We start from the raw sequence: 17,826 nt of genomic DNA on the forward strand, positions 1-17,826 counted from the left end.
ACCTAGATTACAGCGAGGCAACCCATTGATTACGTTGAATTCACTCAAAGATAATACCTAACCAAAATAACCAATCAAATTGAATCACTCTTCAGCTTCGCATCTCCCGACATCTTGGATTTGGGTGGCTGGCTCAAGCTGGACAGTCGAAACGGACGGCACGGCCGAATGATCAGCTTATGCACCTGTCCCGGTTGGCATAAGATAAGGTACAGTAGGCTGCCGAAACGGGGCGACAACTGCATCCCCCCGTCCCTAGTCGCGTCATCTCAGCGATGATCCGGTGGCATCATGCATGCTACGGTACCTGACGACTCGGGACGGAGGAGAATCTGGTGCTCTGACCTTCTATCTTCGGGAGCAGTCATGCTCATGAAAGATATCAAAGAGCTTGAATATTAATGAAACGTAGTGCGAGTCAAAAGTAAAGGTGCTACTGGCCGGACGTGGGATTGTAAAAAGTTCAAGTAGCAAAATAAGGAAGAGAAAGAGGAAGAGAAAGAGAAAGATCAACCGGTCATATCGTGCTGCTGCTGATCATGTCGCTAAAGTACCTTGAGTACCTTAAGTTTGACCGAGAGACCGAGATACGACCATCTCCGCTAATATCCCGCTTTAATACTTTAAATGTTCCGCTTGGTCTAGGCCACGTGCTACCTTTGACGCTAAAGCGGCAGATGCACCCTCCCCCAGGTGAGGCGGACGGCGGTAAGGTACATAAAGTGGTACTTTAGCTTGCTTTGACAGCTTCAGCCTTACGAACCAGCCTTTGCACGACAACCGAAGAGTCAAGACATCACCAAGACTCGAACCAACCTTGCTCCAGGAAATCTTTCATCAGCCGGACTGATTTGCAGTCGCTACCACGGCCAGGAAATCTTCTTCAGTGGGCAAGTTTCGGCTCGACACATGCGCTGCTACCGCGGGCAATTGCATTCGACCGGTCCGGAAATGCAATTGAATGACCACCAAGAAGATGAGGACCTTGCCCTGGAGTGAGCATTTTCTTCACTGATGGGTTACCAATAGCAACGCTGTGGTGGCTACGACCATCCAGCTGAGATGATGGATCCAAGAACGAATGACGGGAGCTCCGAATGGTTACTCGTCTGCCTCCGGAATTGCCTTTCATGCACCCATTGATACCAAGTGCAGCGCCCTTCCTCTTGTCAAGGGCCGGCTCCGTGTCTTCGCATCCAGAACTTCCCTTCTGCTACATTCTCTAAGGTCCCCAAGCGAGGGACATGAGTTATGATGGAGATAGTGAAGCGTGAAGGAAGAGGTGACAAAAGCAGCTAGGAGACAGAGTTGTCCTTGTCAACAGAGGAAGGATGTAGTTGGCTTGTTCACAACAAATCGCGAATTGATTTGATCAAGTGCAATCGAGCGAGGGAAAGTGGTAGCATGAACTCAGGCCTTCACGGTTTGGGCCTTGAGGTCGTTGACCACTGAATCTATCTACCACCATTCGAAGAGACTTTTCCAGCGGAGAACTTCCCAAGCTCAGCCGGCGTGTCGCACTTAAAGAGAAACGAACGTAACGGCGACGACGACCATTCACCATAGTGTCATCTACCTACGCTTCCCCTCAGTGTCATAGATCCCGAATAAACTAGCTCAAGTAGGAGCACCGGCACCACCGGGCAGAGGCGGAAAGAATTCGGTGTTCCTTTCCGTCCACCCATCTCGCTTCATGGTCTTCCACATCTCGCTAACCTTGAATTTAACCAAATCTCCTGCAGCCCGTGCGTCTTCTTTCGAGTCATGACCCTGATCACCTCCCATTTGAACGTCTCGATCAAGATGCTTTTTCATGAGCGCTTTGAGACCGAACCGAAGGGGGAGACCGCGGGGATGAGGAAACAGGAGGACGGTATCAACGATGGAGGGGTGGATGATACGAGTAGCGTTTAGGTCATTGTCCAGCGCATGCCCAATTAGTGGGGTCTCTGGTGTCAAATGTTCAAACAGCAGGTCGCGGCCAATGGTGGGCGATTCGACAATTCGCAACCGCTGCTCACTACCTTTGGACGGCTTTTCCTCATCGACAGATATGCATTCGTAGGACAAAGCGTTCGCGTAGTCCTTTGGCCAAACTCCAGAAAAGCGCGAGTTTAGATCCAGAACCTCGCCCAGGGGTCTGACAAGCACATCAAGAAGATCCTCGCCATTCGGCCAAGCTGTTGCTGTAAGACGAATCAGTTCCAGCCCCAGGGTCGTGTAACCCATCTCGCAGTCAAGGCAAACAGCCATGTTGGGCCCCGGCGTCAGTACCTTGGGCGGAGTCTCCTTGAAAGGCATTATTAAGGCTAGCCGCTTTGGCTCTGAAATCTTGAACACATGTGTAGTCGCCTGGGTGCATCCGGCAGACTCCGCAACGGTCTCATTGCAACAGGCATAGATTGCTTCCTTGTGGCCTTTGTCTGCTTTATCTTTCGCTTGTGGCCTTCGAGGCTTCGCAGGATGGTACGTGCACGTGCCTCCAGAAGTCAAAGCTCCATCTTCCTCTCTTCTCCCTGGGAAGACTTGGAAACGATTTTTACATCTGTCACACTGCTCCCAGCCTTGGGCTGCTTCGACCCCTAAACGAGCCTGCGCAATCTCTTCATCACTTAGTGCATAAGGAACATATCCATGCCGAGCCAAGTCACCTTGTTTTGCGAGGAGCTTAGACAAAAAGGCGATTTCTTGGGAGGAAGATAGGCCTGTCTCGATGATTTTGGGAGTACTTTCGGTCCTGGCAACCAGCTCAACCGGCGCGCGTTTGGCAATCTGCTTCAGTCTCTCTTCCTTCCACTCAGCGAGTTTCATCTTCTTCAATTTAGTGATTCGCAATTTGATGATGTTCAGATAGACCGCTGGATTTTGCTTGGCTATACTCTCCTCCTCTTCCAGAGCTCCAATGATCAGCTCTTGAGGAGAGAGTCTAAGCACATTTTGTGACGAATCTTGAACCTCCTCGTTAAGCCGGACCATTTGCTCGTGAATCATGGTGATAAGTTGTATACGGACTCCGTGAGCGGCTGGCGGATTTTTTATCATCTTCGGGTTGAGAGACACTTGGACAGTCTTAGCTGGTAGCGATGTAATTTCAGGCTTTGGGCTGGTAGAGGACTCGTTCAGAGACGCCGGGCCGTTTTCAACAGCTTTAGTTTGCACTCCTCGAGCTGGTGGGGGGATTTCCCTCGATGCTGTGACCGGAAGAGTAAGCCGCCGCCTCTTGCGAGGCCCATTCTGGTCAATGTCCGCTTCTCCTAGTCTTCCCTCTGACAGAGATACAGTCGCTGGCGCAACTTCCGAGACACTACGATGCGCAAAGATGCAGTTCGAGAGGGAGCAGTGCGGATGCTCAGGGCAATCAATGTGTTTGAACAGGCCAATCGAAGAGAACATGGTGACGAGGGACGGTTGAAATGCAAACATCAAAAGGATCCTAGCCGAATGGCTTGATCATTCGGCTCTGCTACCGAGTCCAATCGCACAGGCTAGAAAGCCATAGGCCCATGAAGTCATTAAGGTTCCAGGTTGTAACTATCCATAGCTCAATGAACGTTGGCAGATGTCACATTTTTTGCTTGTTCTGGACGGCGAGCAGCATAAATCACGGCAGAAGACGAAGGTGAGGAGCCGAGACAAGGACTGTTGTGGTCGAACTCCGCCGCAATCACTCGACGAATCATATCAAGCTATCGATGATGAAAGGAGTCATGAGGGGATCTTAAGAGTCAAGTTAAAGAATGACTTGAGTGAGAGGTGATTGAAATGTGGACTGACAAGACTGAGTGCACACAATTCATCGGCATTCGGCAATCAAACGGTTCTTCAACATTGAATTTTAAACCCTAGCTAGCGCCGGGCGCGGCCAAACCAAAGCCCGAATGACAGCTGCAGCTGTCATTACTTATTATGCGTGTCAGTGTCATCGAGTTACTCTGGGCCCGCCACACTGAAGTTTTATCAAGGTAAAGTACTCTTTGGAAAATGTGCCCAAATTCAATGCAATCGACAATAAAAACAAGAGATACCTTTGCACCATTCTAATAGATTTATGGAGGAGGCCGAGCGGATAACAAACGATGGACCCCCGACGGCCGACCATCTTTGTGTGCTCATTCATGGGTCAGCTGCTGCCTGCGTCCCCTTCTTTCCTTTTGTCGGCGCGCTGACCAGTCAAAGGCTCTGGGGCAACCCAATTCATCTATCCTACCTCGCATCTTCTCTCCGCGACAAACACTCGGAGGAGAAGCTGCATATACTGGTATCGAAGACAAATTCAAACACCTTCACCTACGATGGAATCGATTTGGGAGCCGAGCGGGTAACACAGGAAATCGAGACTTATATCCAAGGCTTGGAGAAGAACGGCAGCGAAATCAAGAAACTCAGTATTGTTGGCTATTCGCTAGGTGGACTAGTTGCGAGATATACCATCGGACTGCTCTACTCAAAAGGCTGGTTCGATAGAATCAAGCCTGTCAACTTTACTACTTTCGCCACGCCTCATCTCGGGGTGAAAACGCCGCTGCTCGGGGTCCAACACACAGTTTTCAATTTTCTAGGATCCCGGACACTGTCAACATCCGGCCGCCAATTATTCACAATTGACACCTTCCGTGACACAAACCGCCCCATCCTCTCTGTTCTTGCAGACCCTCGGAGCATCTTCATGCTTGCGCTTGCACAATTCAGCCACCGCGTTCTCTACGCGAATATAATCAACGACCGGTCTGCGCCCTATTATACCACGAGTATCTCCGCTACAGACCCTTACACCAACCTTGACGCAGTCTCTATCAATTATCTACCCGACTATGCCCCAAATATCATCGACCCCGTCGATCCCGTTCACTTAAAACCTCCGGAGATTCAGCCACCATTTTTCGCTCGCATTGCAAGCAGCAGCCAGAGTCTCCTCACAAGTGTCCCAGTCTTCGCGCTTCTCTCTGTTATGATACCCGTTGGCTCTGTCGTTTTCCTAATCAATTCAGGTATACAACAAATTCGAAGCCAAAAGCGCATTCGGCTGCATGAGGAAGGCAAAGCTGGTATAGGCCTAGGAAGCTACAGGATCCCCCTTTTGGTTGAAAATGCGAGAAGTGCAATGGAAGGCGCCTTCGAGAACATGAATGCCAGACAGGGCCAGCAATACCTCCCAGGAACAGCATCCGATGAGAACCTTGAAGCCGAACTTTCCGATAAACCGCAGCGAAATGGGCATGCAGAGAAGAATTACCAAGCTGCGTCTCAAACATCATTGGACCTCGAACGCATTTCGTCACGTCGAAGTGAGTTTCCGACCTTAGCCTTGACACCGCAACAGTTTGAAATGGTCCGCGCATTAGACCAGGTGGGCTTTCGAAAATATCGTGTACATATTCACGCAGTCCGGCACACCCATGCAGCGATCATTGTGCGAAACCAGAAGCCTTCGTTGGATGAAGGCAAGATTGTGGTTCGCCATTGGCTCGATGAGGAGTTCGAGATTTGAGTGTTTTACAAGTAGCATTTGCAGTGGGGATTGAGATTTTAGGGCATTTGGCTGGCGTTGTGCATGTTGGGTTGCTTTGCATGCTTGTTAGCGTTATCAAAGGTAGATAATAGATTCGCCGATGAGCTACGAGGCGCCACTCGGCCAAATTTTGGTGTCGAGAGATGCAGCGATGCAATTGTACTTAGATCAAAAATAGAAGTTAGTAAACATGAATCAAAATCTGTGCGAAAAGTGCAGGGCCTTGGATTGAATCAAGCATCAGAGTAATCTCAGCCTTCACCTTGGTACTCAAGCTGACTGAAGGACGCTCTCAAGCATCACACTCGTGACACAACCAATACCTGACCAGCTGCATTCTCCGGTACTTCAAACCGTTCTTATACCCTCCTATACCATATCTTTTTGCAGCAGCTTCAACTAGAGTCACAGCTTTTTCTCATCACTCGTTGCAATTTTTTTGGGATAGGTAAGCCTTGAAATGGCCGTTGGAGTGATACTTCCTTGAATCGAATCAGTCAATGCGGTTCCCCCCAGATTGCGGAGACATGGTGCTGGTTGAATATTTGATGATGTGTGCACCTTCCATCACTTCCCAATGCACCTTCAAACCTATCATACCCTTTTATTTTGGGACTTCAATCCACGTTCTTAAATCAACAAGAAGTCCTCCACCACAGACCCGAGTCCTCTTCCACCAAACGATTCATAAATACCATCATACATTGTTCTCTACATACTTCAGTACACTCATGCTCTGCTCCTCGACTTTCTGCTATTCCTTTCCCCGTCTTATGGTGCCGATGAATCATCAATCAAGCAGCCATATGCTATATCATGGAGTGCTGGGCTCACTACACTCGTAAATGCAGGTCTCGGAGTCAAGCCATTACTAAGGAGAGAGACTTGTGTTTGCACTACAAGGATAGGACCTTGTCACTGTCTATGCACAGCACCACAAACAGCATGATTCGGCGAGTATTTCCAAATGGCCGAATTCCACACGGTACGCACAGTTCAGAAACACTCTTCCCCATTTTGTACCAAATCTTGGGCGGCAAGACATGTCTTTGGAGCAAAGCCCTCTCCTACTCCTGAGATCGATGTCATTAACCCATGTTCCATGCCTTGATTACGCAATGCTGACTCGGATTTGTGGGTAGTCTGCGTTGTCGGCGCTGGAATCTCGGGACTGAGGTGTGCCGAGGTGCTGGCTCAGCAGGGTCTGAAGGTGACGATACTCGAGGGGCGTGACCGCATAGGAGGGCGTGTGAGTTGGTCTCGATGGATCAAGACTGAGCGTAGCTGACAAAGATCAGGTCCACCAGTTCAGTCAACAGGGTCATCTGATTGACTTGTACATCTGCCTCCTCGTGGGATATTTGTACCATTATCACTAACATCAACCAGAGGGCCAAATTGGATTCATGTAAAACATTGAGAATGACAACAAAAATTTACTCTCAATAAGCTGATTGGTTCTATGAAGGGCACTGACCACAACCCGATTTTGGACCTCGCGGAAAGGACTCATGACACAACCTTCTCACCTCCTGAAGATGCCAAACCCTCTCTGTACGACGAATTAGGTCATCTTGTCGAGGGCCAAACGGCAAAGAAGCATTCCGAGCTTGTCTGGGAAATCATTTCCAATGCCTTCAGGTATAGCAGGGAGAACGGCCCTTCGATACCACCGCAAAGCTCCCTTATGGACTTCTTTAGGAGCGAAGTGAAGGGGAAGGGATTGAATGATGTTTCCTCCAAGCTAATCCTCCAAATGGCTCGAATGTGGGGAGACTTCGTGGGCGAGCCCATTGAGAAGCAAAGCCTAAGGTGTAAGTCTAATTTTCGGAGTGTTTTGCCCCCAGCGACTACCGCATTGTGAGTCGTAAGACAACGTTTCGAGAGTACCCGGACATACTTCACCCGCTCAAATCTCAACTTCGAGCAGGCATGCTGACTTCGAAATCTTGAAGTCTTTTGGCTGGAAGAATGCATCGAAGGCGGTAAGTGGCCACCCTTGTGGCAACTCTTATGGCAGACGATTCCAAATGCACCGCTACTCACATTATCCAGAAAATCTCTTCTTGGCAAGCACCTACAAATCAATCCTCGACCTCATCGCCAAAGGCGCATTGGCTAGAGCCGATCTCCAAATCTCCACAAAGGTCACTTCCTTCAAATCGAACATCCAAAGCGGGCAACCGCCCTCGGTCACCATTACCACGGCCTCCAACGACACTATGAATTTTGACGAAGTGATCGTGACCTGCCCCTTAGGCTGGCTGAAACGTAACGTTACCTCTTTCTCGCCTACGCTTCCCTCTCGGATCACCACAGCCATCGAGCACATTTCCTACGGTCGTCTCGAGAAAGTTTACTTCACCTTTCCCACTGCGTTCTGGCTCTCGTCAAATTCCACAGGTACAGTGACCACATTTTTCTCCCAATTTCTTCCTCCCACGTACGCTTCAGACCAAAATCCAGAACGCTGGACCACGGAATGCGTCTCGCTCGCCTCCCTCCCCGGGTCTTGCGCGCATCCAACACTCCTATTCTACTTCCATGGACCCTGTGCTCAGCACGTCACCTCCCTGATTCAAGGCCTCGATCCAGCCTCCAAGGAATACTTCTCTCGCCTGGACGCCTTCTTCCACCCATACTATTCGCTCCTACCCGATTATTCCTCGTCGTCTCCCGATTGCAAACCCTCCGGGATCTTTGTCACGAATTGGCAGAACGACGAATTCGCAGGATTTGGCTCCTATACGACGTTTCAAGCTAGCGATCCAGCAAAGGATGGGGAGGTGCAGCTGGACAAGGATATCGAGGCGCTGAGGGAGGGTTGCCCGGAGAGAGGTATCTGGTTCGCGGGCGAGCATACGGCCCCATTTGTGGCGTTGGGGACGGTGACGGGGGCGTATTGGAGCGGTGAGGGTGTTGCCAAGAGGGTAGCGGAGGTTTATGGGTTAAGCGGTGGGGATGAGAGCAAGCAAGGCTCAACAGGTCAGCCTATGCGTGATGAATTGAACGAAGCATAGTCAGACACCAAGGCATTCAGAACCCTCATGTTCGATGATGGAGCACGGAAGGCGTTCAGCGCGAGGAGCGAATGGATGGAGTCAAACGTAGACTTTTGTGCGAGCTATCTTGGAGACGTGAGATGAGACGATGATTATAGACACGCATCCGCCAGCGCCCAAACAAAGCCATGTGCAAGAACAAGATATCATCGTATGCTTCGCTGGTGAAATAAGCCGGTGCCAAGACATAAAGAGACTGCCAACATGTCATATATACGTTTGCTTAAGCACTCATTCTGCCATCGCCAATCCGGACTGAAGAACTCTCTTCAACCCCTGACCAATTCACCCAGTCTTTTCTCCAAAATCTGCTTACCCTCGTACGTCTTCCACACCTCATGCGGCGCCGCATTGACCACATCCCAGCTGATCAATTTATCCGTGATCAGTGTCAGATCTCTCTGCTTCCTCTCCCACTCATCGTCTTTTCTCACGTTGATACCAGAACTCACCACCACGAGTGGGGTCTTGGGGCTCTGGATGTTTCTTGCCTGGCTCACTTCATTCTTCGTAAGGGAATTGGCAACGAGGTTCTCCTGTAGCTTCGCCTTGATATACTTCCCGCCTTGGTATGCCGAACGACCGTAAACCCGATCTTCTGGCTTGCGACCCTTGGCGATGGCACCAAAGAGGCGATCGTACCCTAGTGGAGAGATGATGCCGCGTGCCCAAAGAACGAAGCCTCGACCCGGCTGACCAATGTTGTGTAGCAGGTCCTCGTGCAGGGCATCAATGAGCATGATGCCAGTAACTTGGCGGACGTGACGGCTAGCGAAGATGCGGCTGTAAATGCCTCCTATGCCTGCCGAGACAAGGATCCACGGTGATTGTTCGCCGGCACGGGCAAGAGCTTCCGAGAGGGCATCCGAGGTCATGCCTGCGGAGTGTGGGGAGGGTGCGTTGTCTGACCAGGCGAGACCTGGGCGGTCGTAGTAGCAGTAGCGGTAGATGGTGCCATTTTTGTAGGCGTCGTAGACCCAGTCGTCGAACGTGTCCTCCACCGGGTTCTCTCCGGCTTCAAGAAGCACGGTGGGATTGCGCTTGCCATCGGCGTTGTATGTCACATTGCCAACACAGGCCAGGTGAAGCTGGTACTTGTCCCCGTCGACGAAGTATCGTTTTCCGGGAGGTGCTAGACCTGCATCGCGGGAGCGTAGGATGAGGGTTGCAGTCAAAAGAATCACAACGACGATCATGACTACCATGATTATAAATTCGGCGAGTACAGCAAGCCATTCACGAACGGTGCGACGGCTCTCCTTGCGTCCCGTGAGGCGCTCTTCCTCTTCCTTCTTTCCCCATGCTACCACTCGATCTGTGAGGACGTTATAGAGTGCAATGATAGTAGCCCACACGACCGACGCAATGCCGACCCAACCTTCCTCCGCACGTATACGAGGAACGGCAACAATGATGATCATGTCGATCAGCAGGAAAGCTGCCACGATAAGACTGCCCACTTGCATGGCTTTGGAAGGCGTAGAGAAGAAGAGTATGGCGACAAGAAGGTTGCCAAGAGTGAGAGTGGTGTATGAGAAATCGAAGAAGCCGGAGCCACGAGAATGCATCATCGGCGGGCTGACGAAGATTGAGACCAGAAGTAGCACCCACCAGAGGAAGCTGATGAGAGCGAAGAGGACGGAAAAGTAGCGGAGAGCTCGGACGCTCCAAAGATTATATGGGGATACCTGATAAGCTGTCAGTACAATGCCTTCCAACCCTTTTCACAAGACATACAGCTGGGTCATCTGGGTCAAGGAATCCATCGTTTCGAGGGGGCAATAAACGAGTCCTCTCATCTGGTTCTCGCCCTCCGGAGCGACGAGTCTGCTGGTTACTATCGTCACCACTCTGTTCAGCATCATCGCCCTCGTCACGCTCCTCTCCATTCTTGGAACCCCACAGTGAAACCATGTTCGTCTACGACAAGCAATCTTCGTTGCCAGTGTCGAACGAGGCTTGGTTGGAAAGTGGGCAGGAAGTTTGCCTCGGTCGTGTAGAAGCGGCCTGTTACGAGTAGGTCGAGTCAATCAAGCAGGAAAGATTAAGCTGTAGAATGAAGGACTAGATAACAACTTACCAGGCTTTTTTTTTGTTTGTTTTGTTTTTTGTTTTCTTGTTTTATGTCTGAGAGGAATGGCTATACAGCAAAATCGGGATATAGACAAGAGATGAGAATGATGGTGGGTTGTGAAAGGGTTAGAGGAGGTACCTAGTGGTAGCAGGCAGAGGAGTTAGGAGTACTTCTGTAGTTACACGTGAAACAGAGGCGGGGGGATTTCCTTCTTTTTCCTGTGTGTCATGACCTTGTCCGCCCGTCATCATGCAGATCTCTCTGGGCTTAGGCTTGGCTTGGCGCTTGGCTTGGCTTGGCTTGGCTTCAGGCTTGGCTTCGATCAATCTACGATAACATAACAGATTAAGTGCAATCTCACATCTACCAGTACTTCAATACTTCAATGATACTTCATGCACAACACCCTTAGGTCAATGCTCTTCTATTCGTCACGTCTGAACGAAACAATAAATGATAAGCTACAATTATCATGAGTGACCTCCAACGTTCTTTTGCCAAAGCAAAGCTTGCCGCTTTACCATTCGAACCGCCCTTCCTCCTTTCTCCTGAAGAAGACGAAGAGAAGGATCAAGATGATGAATATGGCGATTTGAGACCATCACCAGATGCTGCTCAAGACGATGACTCCTCATCTTCCGCATCCTCGGCTTCATCTACGGGTACGATAATACCCTCTCCGAGTAAGAATCTTTTTGCTAGGCCCAAGTAACCCCCCCCCTTTTCTTCCCCATTGGCCATGCAAACTCTGGGCCTGCATCACGCTTCCTCTTATCTCATCTGCCCTTCATTCTCTCCGCATGAGACTGTGTAATTTCAGTATAGACAGGAGCACTTTCAATGTCAAAGTCGTTGTCTAAATACTTTCCTTGATTGCAGGGTTTCCGCTGGTAGAAGGACGCTAGAGCCACTTCCTTGGAATGACTACTTCACTCGAGAGCTCTATTTGAAAGTCTCTCGTCCCACAGAGAATGTCACATATCATGCATATATAATACCACCCACGGCTAATGGCCCTCTCCTGGTAACCCATCACGGAGCCGGCTCCTCGGGTTTATCATTTGCTCTTTTCGCTGTTCAGGTGCGGAAAGTTCTTCCAAACGCTGGGGTACTGTCTCTTGATGCTCGAGGTCATGGGGAGACCGTTATTGAGCAGCTTGATAGGCCAAGCAACAATACCGATCTCGACCTTAGTCTGGAGACCTTAAGTCAAGACCTGCTGGATGTCATACACGTGACCCAAACGCAGATGGCGTGGCCGGAATTACCTGGCCTAGTCTTGATCGGCCACAGTCTCGGTGGGGCTGTGGTGACAAATGTAGCCGTGAACGGAGAGCTTGGTAATGCGGTCTTAGGCTATGCTGTTCTGGACGTTGTTGAAGGTATGGTTTTCAAAGACGTCGCCTCGATCTTGATAATCATGTCTGACGTTCCCATGGTGCAGGGTCTGCGATCGATGCACTGCAAAGTATGCAGTCCTATCTGTCCACCAGACCGAAGACTTTCCCCTCCATCACTTCGGCTATCGAATGGCAGTAAGTAGTCTCTAAATTCCATAGTCGTCTTCTGTCAGCACTGATGTTCTGATCCCAACAAGTACACGCTCTCGCACAATCCGCAACAGTACATCTGCACGCATCTCTGTCCCGTCTCTTCTTCGTCGTGATCCTTCAAACGCATCTCATCAATGGACCTGGCGAACGGACCTCGCAGCCACCCAGCCCTACTGGGAAGGCTGGTTTGCTGGCCTCAGCCGAAAGTTCTTGGATGCAAAGGGTGGAAAGCTGCTTCTACTTGCTGGCACTGATAGATTAGACAAGGAATTAATGATTGGACAAATGCAAGGGAAATACCAATTGCAAGTATTTCCCGAAGCGGGCCATTTCGTTCATGAAGATCAAGCGGAGAAAACCGCAATGATAGTTGCAGATTTCTATCGCAGAAACGATAGAAGTGCGTTGGTGCTGCCGCCGAAAGTGGGAGCAATGTCGAAACCGAAAACTTTAGCTTGATACTCTAATCCAAATGATATTTACAAGACACCACACGCATTGCTTGTTGCTAACCATGTAGACAGAATGTACACTAATGAATTCACTGAGCCTGCTGAAGTCTCTCCCCTAGTCGATAGCCCAGTGTTCTTCCTGCAACAGCGGCAACAGCTGCAGCACCTGAAGCAGTCGATTCACCAGAAGTATCCGCAGTGAGCCACTGCGAGCGGATAGTATCGATGACACGTACATTTGCGATGACTGCCTGGCCGGTGATGAAGGGATCCAAAGGGTGTTGATCTCGCGGCTCAGTGCTTTCGTCAGATTCAAGTAATTCATCTCGCTCTCTGTCCTCATCGCCTCCTGTTCGACCAGACGAAGTATGCCGTATATTTTGGAGCTCAATGCCGTCCTGAACTGTGTCGTCCCGCCTCAGCATTCCTCTTTCCTCCGAATCATGATCCTGTCTCGCTTCTTCAACCTCTTCTACCAAAACGTCTCCGTTTTCAACCGCAAGTTTCTTCCTCTCAAGTGTAACGGCCAGGATTAGGACCTGCAGAGCTAAAACCAATGTATCCAGACCCAATAATTTCCATTTGCTGACCGGACTCTCCTGGCCCACAAAGTCAATCAATAGTCCGCCGAGTAAATAACCCCTCGTGGCTTCCCCGGCAGCTGGCGGTCTCAACAGGAGATGTAAAATGATGCAGACAATGTTGTTGCCAAAGATCATGCCGATGTAGGGACGGTGTGTGGGCGACGGCGGCGGAAATATGGAAGGCTTAGGGGTAAAATAGAACCAGTGCGGTAAAGCACGCAAAAGGAATTTGAAGAGCGAGATACTGTGGATCATGTTAGCGCATCCACGGAGGTCAGATACAGATTGCTCTGAGTATAGGAGGACACACTCCATATAATAGAGGATTGACAGTTGGCAGTAGAAGATGATATCAATGTTCCGGATGAGATGATCTAAGAACGCCGCCTTCTGCTCTCGCTGTCTGCGTCGCTTCCGCTGCACGGAGTCGTCATCATTATTTGCAGCCACGGCGGCGGCGGCGGAGGCTATCCCATGAGCGTTCGAGGCGTCGTCGTTAAGGTCATGAGGGGCGTGGTCTGAGGCTGAAGGGGAGGCATCATTCATGTCTCATAAGTCAGACATTGGTCCCGATCTCGAAGCAAGGCTGTGCAACGAGCTTAATCTGTGTAGGCAGCAAAGGCCAATTTCACATGTATTGTACAATGATTATACACAATAAGTAGAGACCATTGTGACTTCCTAAAGCTTCCATTCAATGCTGATGGATATGACGCCGCACTACTCGTATTTACCCATAAGTACCAATCTCCCCAGCGCTTCAACGTTCTATAATCAGTCTCCGGTCTTCGAGTTCGAAGACAATTTTTTGCGTACGAAGCTGTTAAGGATATGGAACTCAATATCTTAACCAGAAGGGAAGTCTTGCCAGAATCGTTCATTGAGAAGGTGTCCTCAAGGCAGTCTGGTAATATTGAAACAAACTACTGATAGTTGCACCAATGATTAAATACGACTACTTTAGCCTGTGGAAAGAGCATAATCATATGCCATTCACTTGGCGCGCTCGCGTTTATCAAAGCGCGTTTTCTCCGCATAGCAATTTATTAATCCGGCATCTCCTCCGCCTTTGATTACTTCAACAGACAGTCCGCCTTCCTATCTTTAAGGATTTATGGCAAATTTCTTCGACAACAAGGCTCGTGCAGCCGCTGTCGCCGCAACCAATGGAGCCTCTTCATCCAAATCCGCAGCCCCCAAAGAGTCCCAGAATCTGCAACCTTGGGTGGAGAAGTAGTATGTTGAACGTCTTCCTGAGGTGCTCGCAGAATCGTTGCTGATCTCTGACAGCCGTCCAAAGAGTCTGAACGATGTTACAGCCCAGGATCACACAATCACTGTTCTACAACGAACATTACAAGCTTCCAATGTATGGGATCAAGCAACAGATTTTATTCCGACTGACCAGAGCCGGTAGTTACCCCACATGCTGTTTTATGGCCCTCCAGGAACAGGCAAAACGTCCACAATTCTCGCCCTCGCAAAAGAGCTCTACGGCCCCGAAATGTTCAGGACCCGCGTGCTTGAGCTCAATGCCTCCGATGAACGCGGTATCTCAATAGTGCGAGAAAAGGTTAAAGATTTTGCCAGAATGCAGCTCTCAAACCCACCTCCACATTATAAGGATCGTTACCCGTGTCCGCCGTACAAGATTATCATTCTGGACGAGGCAGATAGCATGACGCAAGACGCTCAGAGCGCGCTGAGAAGGACAATGGAGACGTACAGTAAGATCACAAGATTCTGTTTGATTTGCAATTACGTCACAAGAATCATTGATCCGTTGGCAAGTAGATGCAGCAAGTTTCGTTTCAAGATGCTCGATCAAGGAAATGCCAAGAAGAGGCTGGAAGACATTGCTGAAAACGAGAACGTCAAATTGGAGGATGGCGCTGTCGACAAGCTGATCAAATGCAGCGAGGGAGATCTTAGAAAGGCGATCACTTTCCTCCAGAGTGCAGCAAGATTAGTGGGCGCTGTGAAGACGTCGCATTCGAGATCGAATGGAAACTCGAAGAAGAGAGTTCTTGAAGATGAAGATGACGAGGATGAGGACGCCATGGAGGTGGACGGAGTTGATGAGTCAATGGTCACCATCAAGAATATCGAAGAAATAGCTGGCGTCATTCCGAACGACGTCATTGACGGATTGATTCAAGCCATGCAGCCAAGGTCGAAGGGAGCCGTGTACGAAGCTGTAGCTAAACAAGTAACGGACTTGGTGGCCGATGGGTGGAGTGCTACGCAAGTCGTAGCGCAGGTACATATAAATTCGTCGCTTTCCCCAGTGGAAACGTTGCTAATCTTGAATCCCAGCTCTACCAAAACGTCCTTTATGACGATGCACTGAGCAACAAACAGAAGAATAAGATCGTCATGCAATTCTCGGACGTCGATAAGCGCCTCGTCGACGGCGCAGACGAACATTTGACCGTATTAGATCTGGCTTTGCAGGTATCTGGCGTTCTGGCAGAGACCTGAGAATTGAATTGCTGAACTAGCTTAAAAACTCCACGACACAAACCATTGCAGCTCTATGATGCTCGATAGGGGCTCGTTTGAGGCTCTAACATTTTCGCGGCTCAAAAGAGTAATGCCACCGCCCAACTATGAAAATTTGCGACATGCTTTGTCTGGGAGCGAGTGTGATCCAAGAACTTGCAAAGTAAGCTGCCGAGTCCTGGGCCACCTCGGCTGTTCACAATGGCAGAAGGAATTTTGTGGGTAAGGAACCCTGCAAGACGCCAACAATATCTTCACCTCGGTTGGGCCGAAGAATTGGTAGCTCACGAATGATGGCTGTGAGATGTAGCTGTGGGAGAAAATCACGTGGTCGAGGACCATGTTCTCATTCACGAGCATGCGGTATTCAAATACTCAACGCCTACACTGGTGATTGCACGGACTCGGATTGCAATAAAACCCTTGCCAGAGCTAGATGGCACAAATTCGAAATCATTCTTCCGAGTTTTCCGATTGTGGTTTCTTCCCTATCATAGTTGACCCCACTCGAACGCCATAACCTGTGCTTATACTAGGGTGAAACAACTTGCAAAGATCATCAGGAACGGTTCCAAAGCAGACCTGACTGAATTCGAAACCTTCGTGGCTTTCTTTTGAGGCTAGCATCACAAGAGTATGCTGAAACCAAAGGTTCACGATGTCACGATATGAGCCAAGAGGCAGGTCAAACTTCCAATGGAAGCCGTCTCATGAAAGTCTCACACTGAGTGGACTCTGCGCTTGGTCGAGGTCTCTGGATTGTCAGGCGTGTGTTGATCCAATGGTTGGTATATTACATGTCTTTCAGACCGCCATCGCGGGCATTGCCGCCATCGCACCCACACCTCGCTCTGACAATGGGCTTCTGCTCTCTTTGTCAATAGATCTCTGCTTTCCCATGTTCCCCACGGCAGCTTGTGCGCTTTTATTTTGATGCTTTGCCTTCTTCATAGCCTTGGTCTCCTTCTGCTCGTTTATGCCAAGTCTCTCGTCTACATCCTTTGCCAGATCAACCATGTCACGCAGCTCCAAGACCTCGCAGACTTGTCGGTAACTCATGCAAGCAGCAGCCTTCCTGCATAATTCGGCTTTCCCAGGCATCAATTGGCTAAGCAAGAACTTGGTGTTCCCCCATTTGTTCTCGACCTCCAACGCTGTCTTCATGTATTCCGTCACCACCTCCCTCCATGGCAATAGCCCGCCTTCTTCTTTCGTCCTGAAACAGCTTGAGTTTGCCTCTGCGGCGGTTGCTATCATGCCACCATCAACACCATAGTCTTGCGCCAACTGCAACGCCTCGTCTTTGTCTGTGACGTCCCCGTTCATCAAGCAGGCCACGCCTTCCTCTCGACAAATTTCCGCGATCATTCGTAGCTGTTCCCGTATAGCTCTTTCCCTCGGCCTCATGGGCGTAGTACGGCAGTGTACCGTTAGTCCTGTGATACCAGTCTTGCACAGCTTCCTTACGAGTGCTTCTGTTTTCTCTACTGTCTCCAAAAGGCGAATCTTCACGCTAATTCCAATTTCATACACCTCGCCTACCTCCTTCACCAATGCTGCTAGGATGGAAGCTAGCAAGTCCGGTGTTTGCAACAGCGCAGCTCCCATACCGCCTGAGGTGGAAAACGGCTTCGGGCACCCTGCATTGACGTCTATTCCGGCCACGTCTTCGGCAACAAGCTTTGCAGCTTCAACAGCCGTTTCGGGCGAAGCGGTCCCAATCTGGAATATCAATTTCCCATGTTCTCGTGTAGGATGTAGTCTGTAGATCAAACTCTCTTTTTGGACTGAAGGTTGGAGTCTCGAGGAATTGGAAGGCAAGCGAGTGAAATCGATAGTAGACGTTGTTGGGTTGAAGCGTTTGGTCGTTCCTATCATAGACCTATCGACAGTCTCGGGGCCCCAGACCAAGTCTGCGCCGTATTTGAGGGCGAGCAAACGAGAGGGCAGTTCGCCAGAGCGAACCATAGGTGCGAGTACGACCTTGCCCCGGTAATCCACGCCATTCTTAGGTATGGGAACTCTTTTCGACGTAGAGGCCATGATGCTAGCAAGGGATCGAAGCATCAAAGAACACTTATTGTCACCAT

The 17,826-nt window shown here is 49.9% G+C and overlaps 8 protein-coding genes across 8 annotated transcripts; 4 read left to right on the plus strand and 4 right to left on the minus strand.

Moving 5' to 3' along the window:
* Positions 1–1,617: 1,617 nt before the first annotated feature.
* HO173_001959 (uncharacterized protein) lies at positions 1,618–3,393 on the minus strand (the record flags this gene model as incomplete). The annotated part of the gene is made up of 1 exon (XM_037303895.1): positions 1,618–3,393. The coding sequence occupies one exon, from the start codon at positions 3,391–3,393 to the stop codon at positions 1,618–1,620; it is 1,776 nt and encodes a 591-aa protein (XP_037169617.1).
* A 655-nt stretch (positions 3,394–4,048) lies between these two features.
* On the plus strand, positions 4,049–5,488 carry HO173_001960 (uncharacterized protein; the record flags this gene model as incomplete). The annotated part of the gene is made up of 2 exons (XM_037303896.1): positions 4,049–4,119; positions 4,177–5,488. 2 exons carry the CDS (start codon positions 4,049–4,051, stop codon positions 5,486–5,488), a joined length of 1,383 nt encoding a protein of 460 aa, XP_037169618.1.
* Positions 5,489–6,454: 966 nt separating this feature from the next.
* Positions 6,455–8,529, plus strand: HO173_001961 (uncharacterized protein; the record flags this gene model as incomplete). Its single annotated transcript, XM_037303897.1, has 7 exons — positions 6,455–6,494; positions 6,652–6,758; positions 6,808–6,845; positions 6,899–6,917; positions 6,978–7,323; positions 7,465–7,494; positions 7,565–8,529. 7 exons carry the CDS (start codon positions 6,455–6,457, stop codon positions 8,527–8,529), a joined length of 1,545 nt encoding a protein of 514 aa, XP_037169619.1.
* A 311-nt stretch (positions 8,530–8,840) lies between these two features.
* On the minus strand, positions 8,841–10,485 carry HO173_001962 (uncharacterized protein; the record flags this gene model as incomplete). Its single annotated transcript, XM_037303898.1, has 2 exons — positions 8,841–10,259; positions 10,309–10,485. The coding sequence occupies 2 exons, from the start codon at positions 10,483–10,485 to the stop codon at positions 8,841–8,843; spliced, it is 1,596 nt and encodes a 531-aa protein (XP_037169620.1).
* A 632-nt stretch (positions 10,486–11,117) lies between these two features.
* Positions 11,118–12,657, plus strand: HO173_001963 (uncharacterized protein; the record flags this gene model as incomplete). The annotated part of the gene is made up of 4 exons (XM_037303899.1): positions 11,118–11,353; positions 11,525–12,027; positions 12,090–12,180; positions 12,243–12,657. The coding sequence occupies 4 exons, from the start codon at positions 11,118–11,120 to the stop codon at positions 12,655–12,657; spliced, it is 1,245 nt and encodes a 414-aa protein (XP_037169621.1).
* An 82-nt stretch (positions 12,658–12,739) lies between these two features.
* On the minus strand, positions 12,740–13,780 carry HO173_001964 (uncharacterized protein; the record flags this gene model as incomplete). The annotated part of the gene is made up of 2 exons (XM_037303900.1): positions 12,740–13,478; positions 13,545–13,780. The coding sequence occupies 2 exons, from the start codon at positions 13,778–13,780 to the stop codon at positions 12,740–12,742; spliced, it is 975 nt and encodes a 324-aa protein (XP_037169622.1).
* A 568-nt stretch (positions 13,781–14,348) lies between these two features.
* Positions 14,349–15,715, plus strand: HO173_001965 (uncharacterized protein; the record flags this gene model as incomplete). The annotated part of the gene is made up of 4 exons (XM_037303901.1): positions 14,349–14,470; positions 14,525–14,603; positions 14,652–15,494; positions 15,551–15,715. 4 exons carry the CDS (start codon positions 14,349–14,351, stop codon positions 15,713–15,715), a joined length of 1,209 nt encoding a protein of 402 aa, XP_037169623.1.
* Positions 15,716–16,540: 825 nt separating this feature from the next.
* On the minus strand, positions 16,541–17,779 carry HO173_001966 (uncharacterized protein; the record flags this gene model as incomplete). The annotated part of the gene is made up of 1 exon (XM_037303902.1): positions 16,541–17,779. One exon carries the CDS (start codon positions 17,777–17,779, stop codon positions 16,541–16,543), a length of 1,239 nt encoding a protein of 412 aa, XP_037169624.1.
* Positions 17,780–17,826: the final 47 nt, after the last annotated feature.

Source organism: Letharia columbiana (assembly GCF_014066305.1).
Source record: "Letharia columbiana isolate WasteWater2 chromosome Unknown Sc0000003_s0, whole genome shotgun sequence".
NCBI lineage: Eukaryota > Fungi > Ascomycota > Lecanoromycetes > Lecanorales > Parmeliaceae > Letharia > Letharia columbiana.